Raw genomic sequence first — 8,845 nt, 5'->3', positions numbered from 1 at the left:
AAGAATGTGGCATCAGGGTTGGAGAAACACTCATTAACAACCTGCAATATGCACATGACACAACCTTGCCTGGTGAAAGCCAATAGAATGTGAAGCACGTACTGATGAAGACCAAAGACTACAGCTTTCAGTATGGATTACATCTCAACATAAAGAAAACAAAAGTCCTCACAACTGAACCAATAAACAAAATCATGATAAATGGAGAAAAGATTGAAGTTGTCAAGGATTTCATTTTACTTGGATCCACAATCAATGCCCATGGAAACAGCAGTCAAGAAATCAAATGATGTATTGCACTGGGCAAATCTGCTCCAAAAGACCTTTTTCAAAAAAGTGTTAAAAAGCAAAGATGTCATTTCAAGGACTAGGGTGCACCTGGCCCATGCCATGGTATTTTCAATCTCCTCATATGCATGTGAAAACTGGACAATGAATAAGGAAGACGGAAGAAGAATTGATGCCTTTGAATTATGGTGTTGGTGAAAAATATTGACTATACCATGGACTGCCAGAGGAATGAACAAATCTGTCTTGGAAGACGTATAGCCAGAATGCTCATTTGAAACAAGGATGGCGAGGCTTCATCTCACATACTTCGGACATGTTATCAGGAGGTACCAGTCCCTGAAGAAGCACATCACAAATGGAGGGTCAGTGAAAGAGAGGAATACCCTCAGTGAGATGGATTGACAAAGTGGCTGGAATAATGGGCTGAAACAGCAACGATTTTGAGAATGGTGCAGGACTTGGCAGTGTTTTGCTCTGTTGTACATGGGGTCACTATGAGTTGGAACCTACTTCATGGCACCTAACAACAACGACAGCCCATCACCTAGTTTCCATAATTATCAATATATTGCCAAACTTGATCCATTTATACTTCTACATTTCCTGTTTAATATAACTTATTTATTATGTGTTGCCATTGAGTAGATTCCGACTCATAGCGATCCTGTAGAACAGAGTAAAACTGCCCTATAGGGTTTCCAAGGCTGTAATCTTTAAGGTAGCTGACTGCCCCATCATTCTCCCCAGGAGCTGCTGTTGAGTTCTAGCCGCAGACCTTTCGCTTCGCAGTCAAGCGCTTTAACCCCTGCGCCACCAGACCAGACCAGACCAGACCCAGTGCCGTCGAGTCAATTCCAACTCATAGCGACCCTACAGGACAGAGTAGAACTGCCCCATAGGGTTTCCAAGGAGCGCCTGGGGGATTATTAGTAATTTAAATAATCTAATTTTTAATGATGGCTGCATTTTACTACATGGGATTGCTGTATAGATTAAATAAGAGCTACTAAATGTGAAAGCAATGTTCAAATATTTGCTGAATGAACTCTGCTAAGACGCTTTACTTGCATAGACTTTCACTAATTAACGCATTTAATAATAATAATAAAAAAAACTTATTGAGCATCTATTACAGGCCAAACCCGCTGCCTTCGGTTGGATTCCGACTCATAGTGACCCTATAGGACAAAGTAGAACTGCCCTTTAGAGTTTCCAAGGATCGGGTGGTGGATTTGAATTGCTTACCTTTTGGTTAGCAGCGGAGCTCTTAACCACTGCGCCACCTGGGCTCCCCCAGGGCTCCCCATTATAGGCAGTAAAAAACCCCAAACCTGTTGTTGTGGGTGGGGTCAATTCCGACTCATAGCGACCCAACAGGACAGAGTAGCACTGCTCCCTAGGGTGTTAAGGAGAGACAGGTGAATCCGAACTGTCGACCTTTTGGTTAGCAGTGGACCTCTTAACTACTGTGCCACCAAGGCTCCTCATTATATGCCAAGCCAAGGCCAGGCACTGTTAATTTATGGAGGTCCGGCAGTTTGTCGTTACGAGTCAGAACCGACTCCACAGCAACGAGCTTTTCGGCTTATGGCCCCTTTTCGGTTGGTGGGCGGGGCGGGGGCGGAGCTTCAGGGATCCTCTCCCCTCCCCGCCGACTGCGAAGCCCAATCGGATCCACGGAGTGACCAAGTCCCGCCCACTTCGCCCCGCAGCCCGGAAGCGAGGTTGGGGGGGCAGTGTGTGCGTTTCCGGTGACTCGGGGTGGCCGGTACCACTGCCGTTGGAGACGGAGCTATAAGATGTTCTACCACGTGAGCAGGGCGCGGGGTAGGGGCGTGGATTGGGTCGGGAGGAGGGCCAAGGCTGGGCGCGGGGGGCCCGGGCCGGCTTCTCACCCCGTATCCCCGCCGCAGCTTTCTGTGTCACCATCCCACTTTCCCCCCAGATCTCCCTGGAGCACGAGATCTTGCTGCACCCGCGCTACTTCGGCCCCAACCTGCTCAACACGGTGAAGCAGAAGCTGTTCACCGAGGTAGAGGGGACCTGCACGGGGAAGTGAGTGTCCCAACCTCCGCGCCGCCTGATTGCCTCCCGCACTGTGCCCTGTGTTTGTAACCCCTGCTCATCTCCAGCAACGTCCTGCCTCCCACTCTGGAAAGCCCTCTCACCCTCCCAGGCGTCCCAGGCAGTCAGTTGCCTCCTGGTTTGGGTTCACGGCACTCCCTGCAAAGGTGGATAACAGAACTTGCAGAGTTCAGCTGAGATGGGTCATTTATTTCCCAATTTCTTCAGCTGCTGCTGGTTGCCAGGCCCAGTGACTGAGACAGACTGAGGCTGGCTCTCATGGAGCTCACAGTCCAGTCATCCTTCCTGTATCTATTCCCTCTCTGTAATTCTGCAGGTTTTCCCTCCCTCCCATGCCTAGGGACTTGTCATGGCACATGTTTGGCCTCAGTAGATGTTTGCTGAGTGAATGAGTATCCAGAAAAAGCAGAGTGAGAGTTTGGGGGAGGAAGGAGAGGGCTGGAACTTGTCCATCCTTGGGCTCTGCACAGAGGGGCCTCTTAGAAGGTGATGTGAATGAGCTGGGATGGAGCCCAGGGCAGTGGAGTACTTGGGCCTTCATCATGAGAATAATCTCGGGTGCTTCTTGAACATCCAGGTTCCTAAGGCTCAATCTGGGCCCTACAGAATCAAGACTCTCTGGGGGCAGACCTGGGAGTTTAACAAGTCCCTCTCAGGTGATGCTGAGGCATCCCAAAGTTTGAGGTCGGTTGGCTAAAGGACTACATTTTGCTTGGGCATTTATCATGAAATCCAAGAGACTTACAGATTCTGTCCAGTCTTCCCTACTAGTCCTTAATCTCTCTGGGGACAGGGGTGGTGTCTACTTCCACTTTGTGCCCCACCCTTCCCTGGGCTCCATGACCTGTTTGCAGGTGGCTTTGGATGCTCTTCCACACACAGTCCCTTTCTCATCCTCTTTGCAGGTACGGCTTTGTAATTGCTGTCACCACTATTGACAATATTGGTGCTGGTGTGATCCAGCCAGGCCGAGGCTTTGTCCTTTACCCTGTTAAGTACAAGGCCATTGTGTTCCGCCCCTTTAAAGGGGAGGTCGTGGATGCTGTGGTCACTCAGGTCAACAAGGTGAGATTGAGCATTGGGGAGGCAGTGGGCTGGTCCCTCAGAAGATCTGAGTTGGGTCCTGACTCCACTTACACACTCTGTGTCCTTGGCTAAGCCATTTCACTTCTTTTTGCTTCAGTTTTCTCACCCATCAAATGAAATGGCAATCTTACACTGCCTCATTTGGGGGCATGTGAGTCAATATTAACACTTTATTACAATAGTGGCTTACATTGATTGAGTAGTTACTGGGGGCTGATAAAGTGCAAAGCCTCGTCATGACCCTGTGAGGGAGATGTTTTTATCCCCCCCCCCGCCCCCTTTTTTATAGAAGCTGAGCCTTAGGGAAGCTAAGTGTTCTGGTCAAAGTCACATGGCCAGCAAGTGGCAGTTTGGTACATTTCCACCCCAGATATACTGAATCAGAATCTACATTTTAACAAGATCCCCAGGTGATTGTTACATATAACTTCCTGGGGGCTTGTTTAGAAATGCATGTTACCAGCAGGGGTTCGAACCAGACCTAACTGGTTCAAAGCTCTGGTTCAAATCCAGGACTGACAAGGCCCACCCAGGCCTAAGTTCTTTATTACTATACTATATTTGTTTAATTTAAAGTGACAGGTTAAAAAAAAGAAATGAAAAGAGATGCTACAATTTAGAATGATTTAAAAACACGAATATTATTAAGAGTTAGATAAAGACAGGAACCTTAAGAGACTTTGGGGAACAAAATAAGAAGCAAGACCGCTCATTTCGCTTCTAGGTCGGACTCTTCACAGAAATTGGACCCATGTCCTGCTTCATCTCTCGACATGTAAGTCTAGGCTCTAGGTGGAGGGTGGAGGGGGGTTAAGGAGGAGAGACATCTGTTCATGACTATCTACTGGAGCTTTTGTTTACACTGCTGACCCAGCCTGACTTTCTTTTCAGTCCATCCCATCAGAGATGGAGTTTGATCCTAACTCAAACCCACCGTGTTACAAGACAGTGGATGAGGTGAGTGGGTAGGTAGAGGCCGGTGAAAGAAGAGAGGCAAGAAGGAGCTACCCTGAGGGAGGGTATTGGCTTGGGGGTGGTGGCCTGAGTACACTGTTCTACCCTCTCTCCAGGACATTGTGATTCAGCAGGATGATGAGATCCGTTTGAAGATTGTGGGAACCCGTGTGGACAAGAATGACATTGTGAGTCTGTTGCCTGCCTCCCCGCCTGTACTGGGCAGAGCTGGGAGCTGTTGATTTCTTACCATCCAGAATGCCTGGGGTTTCTGGGCTCTTCTGCCAGGAAGAGAAGATGATGGGTGGGCAGAAGGCCTGGGGCTGGGAGGTGGGGATGGGCCTTTGCCCTCCTTGGCTTCATTTCCATTTTACCTCCCCTCTTGCAGTTTGCTATTGGCTCCCTGATGGATGATTACCTGGGTAAGTGCCTGAGCTTGCATGCCGGGGCTATTGCCTGAGAAGGGGTGTGGGGCCTGGGGAGGATACGGGGCTAATGCCTGAGTCACAGACATAGCAGCTTTCATGCTGTGTGCCCCTTCGAATGGGAAGTACACAGATGGGGCCCCCCCAAGCTTGGGGCCCACTGATGTGCCTTTCCTGTTTTCACAGGACTTGTGAGCTGAGCACAGGGGCTTCCTACCTTGTTTGGTACTGATTTAGGAGGCGTGACTGTCACACTTTCCGTGTTGTCCAGAGGCGCGGCTGGCTGCTGTGGGGAAAGCAAGGAAGGTTCCTTGTCCCCAGAGGACATCTGGCTCTACTTCTGGCTTAGCTGCCACTCCCAGAGTTTTGACTTTGTTTTTGAACCATAAAAGGTCCTTCATTCTCATGTAAGCGTTATCCCCTTCTTTGTTAGGAGCAACCACTCTTTTGGAAAGGCCCTGGGACTAAATGCTCCTTAGCTCCTTTTCTCTGGCCGTATGCTTCAACCAGCCTCAGCTACCCAGGGATCTGACTAGACCATTTGCCAAGGTCAGAAGTTGACCTCATTGAAAGTAAGACGCTAATGTTGGGTCTTTGGCTTTCAGTCAATGATACCATTATTAGAGTCATTCTGAGTCCTAATCTTGTTCCAGAGTGTCCCCACACCCTTAAAAATACCAAGGGTATAACTGGGAAAGAGAGAAGAGGGGATGGCAGGTAGAGAGGTGACAAGAATAATGACACAGATTTTGGGGTTCCAATGCAGCTAGGATGGGTACATAAACGATAGAATTCTTTATTTGCTGGTTGATCATTTGTGAATTCCACTGTACTAAACTGAATTGAAGATGTAAAAGGGCTCATCTCTAGTTACTCAACTCTAGTTATGAGTAACAACAAAAATCCATGAAATGACTGCAAGATTAGGCAAACACACCCACCCTTTCTCTCACTAGGCCTTTGCAATGCTATTTGTCCACCTTGGAATGCCCTTTCCCAACTTGCTAGCTGCTAATCTCTCAAATCTCAGTTCAGTTGTTCTTGTTGTGCAGCTTTCCCTGACTTCCTTGGGAAGCAGAGCTGTGTAGTAGAAAGCATTGGATTTGGACTGAAACAGATTAGCTGGGTTACCGTATGTTTTCTGATTGTAAAATAGCCATAAAACCACCTTTGGGTGGTTGCTGGGAGGCTCAGATCATATATGCAAGTGGGTAGCATACAGCCTGGCACATGATAGGCACTCAGCTGTTAATTATTATTATAAAATGCATATAAAACACTGATTCTCAGGGTGATTTTGGCCCTCCCCACCCCGGGGAGGGGGCACATTTGGCAGTGTCTAGAAACATTTTTGGTTGTTACAACTTCGAGGAGGGTGCTAATATCTTCTAGTGGGTAGAGGCCAGAGATGCTAGAAAACATCCTACAGTGCACAGGGCAGCCCCCCTCCCCCCCACAGTAAAGACTTATCTGGCCGCAAATGTCAAATATGCAGAGGTTTAGAAACCTGGATATAAAACATCTGCAGCAGTGTCTGGAATGTGGCGATATGTACTCAAACGTAGTTATTGTCCCCTGCCCTTTACCACCCCTGGGCAGACTGAGGCTCTTCCCTAAACATCCCATTCATACCTCTATAAAAAAAAAAATTTTTTTTTTTTGTAGTGTGTCACAAAACATGCTGTTGTCATTGCCTTCTCTTTCATTTTTTTTCTTTATAATTTTTATTGTGCTTTAAGTGAAAGTTTACAAATCAAGTCAGTCTCTCACGCAAAAACTTTTATACACCTTGCCACATACTCCCAATTACTCTCCCCCTAATGAGACAGCGCGCTCCTTCCCTCCACTCTCTCTTTCCTTGTCCATTCATTTTTTTATTATGTAAAATTTTCTATTTTAAATTTTATTGCGATAATTACGGATTCATGGGTACCCCTTTCATTTTGTATCCCTTGCTCCCAGTTCGGGTAAGGGAGGAACATTTCAGTGCTGGATTTGCAATGAATTTTCCAAAGGAAACAATGTTACAGTTGTGGTTGGCGCCACTCTGCTGTAGTACCAGTTGATCGTACAGGGTTTGGAGATTTTCCCTAGACCCTAATTATGATGTGTCTCACTGAGGGTAAAATTCTTCCCAAGTTCTCAAATGGAGCCACCCATTTATAAGTTGTGTAGGGGGTGACCTGGAAGTAACAGCAGGCCTAGAAGGAAGAGACTGATGGACAGAGAGGGGGTCATGGAGCCTGAGTGTAAAGGCACCATGAGGATTTGGGGGTGTGGCACCAAGAAGGTTGGCACAGAGTGGGGAAGGGAGCAGATGGGGCTGCAGATGGTCTCTAGGACTTCTGATCTTTTTAGGTTGGTACTAGAGGAGAATCTGAAAGTTACAGCCTCTTGAAGAGATCAAAGGCTAATAGTAACGGTAGTATGTGCCTGGCATCATGCTAAGCCTTTACAGAATTACCTTATAGAATCTTCACAAAGGTTCCATGAACTAACATGCCTGATGTCACACAGCTAGTGAATAACGGAGTTAGTGATTTTTTTTTTTTTTTTTTGACTAAAGTCAGTCTGACTCTTGCCAGGCAGTGAATGGCTAGCAGGTGAATGGTGGCCATCTTTCCCCCATTTGTGGCCAAGTGGGTCTCACTACTAGCTTCTCTGGCCCCTGCCTTCACTCATGTTGGGGGCAAATGAGCCCCAGACAGCTTGCACACAGCTTCACAGCGTTTGACAGATTCCTGGCAGAAACATGTCTTCCTCCCTCCATTGCTTCATGCCTCCAAGGTTGCCAATGGCAGTCCATACCAATAACACCTCAGGGAGGAGATCTGTCAACAGCCCAGAGCCTGCTGAGCTGGTCTCAGACCCACGGCCTTAGAGGGGGGCCCTTTCCCCTTTGGCTCCTCTTTATGCACAGGTGGGCAGGCACTCTAGTGTTCAAGCACAGAATACTGAACCCTCACCAAATGTCATTGTGGATGAGACTCAGCAGGGTCACAGTCTCCTCAGTGGTGTTGCCATGGCAATCCCAGCCACATCCATCCGGCCGTCCCTGCTCGGGTCCCAGAAGTTCTTTCGTATGGGCAACAGCGTCTAGCCCTCGAGTGGGAGGAAGGAGAGGATGTGGACATTCATGCTCCCCTAAAGAAAGCTCCTTTCTATAATGAATAGCCCGCTGCAAAGGACCCCATCTGGGGTGAACATAAAGGAATCCACTGTCTCCTTTGTGATGTGTGAGGAAGGGAAAGCTCAACCAGCAACTCAGCCAGGTGCTTCCAGACATTTAATCCATAACAACCCCAGCATCATTACCCCATTTTGTAGCTGTGTAAAAAGTGATTGGATAGCCTGCCCAAAGTCAGTGTCAGGGTTTGATCCCAGGTCGGTCTGACTCTAAATACCATCCTTTATTCAGTAAATTTAATACTTGTCAATTAAGAACTGCCCAATCGCTGCTGTCGTAGTCAGAGTTCGGGAAAGATAGTGATTAACGTGTGTGTAAAACAGTCAAGGAATTCTGAGAGGCAGGTGAGGGTTTATACATGGTTCATTGGATGGACAGGAGTGGGGAGGACGAGTTAGGATGCCAAATAAGCAGAGTTCCGGAGTCTGGTGCTGGCATGGGGTGTTCGCCTTCTTCCCGCAGAGAACACCTACCCAAGCCTCATCCATCTTTTCACGAATAGGAAGTGGCAAGTGATGTTAGAGAGGTGGGCAAGAAACGAAGCCAGACACCAAAGCCCAAAGCTTCGCTGCAGTCGCGAAAATGCAAGTGCTAGGAAACTCGGGAGCAGGAAATGGTGATGCTTCCGTGGAGAATAGGCTTATTAAATGTACGCCGAAGCGCATACAGCCACTTGCACAACTATCAAGTGCCGTAGTTTAGGGGCTAGGCGTTTCACCGTCACGTGACCCCGGCGCCCTGGGTCCTTACGGCGCGCTCACAGGGGCCAATCACGTGGCGAGAAGCCGCCTGGAGGGCGGGAACTTCGCACGGTGCC

At 48.1% G+C, this 8,845-nt stretch overlaps 1 protein-coding gene across 1 annotated transcript; it reads left to right on the top strand.

The window, feature by feature from the left end:
* The first annotated feature begins 1,996 nt into the window (after positions 1 to 1,996).
* POLR2G (RNA polymerase II subunit G) lies at positions 1,997 to 5,246 on the top strand. Its single transcript, XM_010599106.3, has 8 exons — positions 1,997 to 2,102; positions 2,237 to 2,346; positions 3,282 to 3,441; positions 4,187 to 4,237; positions 4,354 to 4,419; positions 4,533 to 4,604; positions 4,805 to 4,838; positions 5,028 to 5,246. Exons 1-8 carry the CDS (start codon positions 2,091 to 2,093, stop codon positions 5,039 to 5,041), a joined length of 519 nt encoding a protein of 172 aa, XP_010597408.1. The 5' UTR covers positions 1,997 to 2,090; the 3' UTR covers positions 5,042 to 5,246.
* The last annotated feature ends 3,599 nt before the right edge of the window (positions 5,247 to 8,845 follow it).

The sequence above is a fragment of the Loxodonta africana genome, chromosome 7 (assembly GCF_030014295.1).
Source record: "Loxodonta africana isolate mLoxAfr1 chromosome 7, mLoxAfr1.hap2, whole genome shotgun sequence".
Classification (NCBI taxonomy): Eukaryota; Metazoa; Chordata; class Mammalia; order Proboscidea; family Elephantidae; genus Loxodonta; species Loxodonta africana.
Note: the sequence above shows the minus strand (reverse complement) of the source record. Positions and strands in the feature narration are given on the sequence as shown.

Coding starts and splice junctions, on each gene's coding strand:
- POLR2G (XM_010599106.3), top strand. Junction 2,347..3,281: donor GAGGGGACCTGCACGGGGAA/GTGAGTGTCCCA, acceptor TCCTCTTTGCAG/GTACGGCTTTGTAATTGCTG. Junction 4,238..4,353: donor CCTGCTTCATCTCTCGACAT/GTAAGTCTAGGC, acceptor CTTTCTTTTCAG/TCCATCCCATCAGAGATGGA.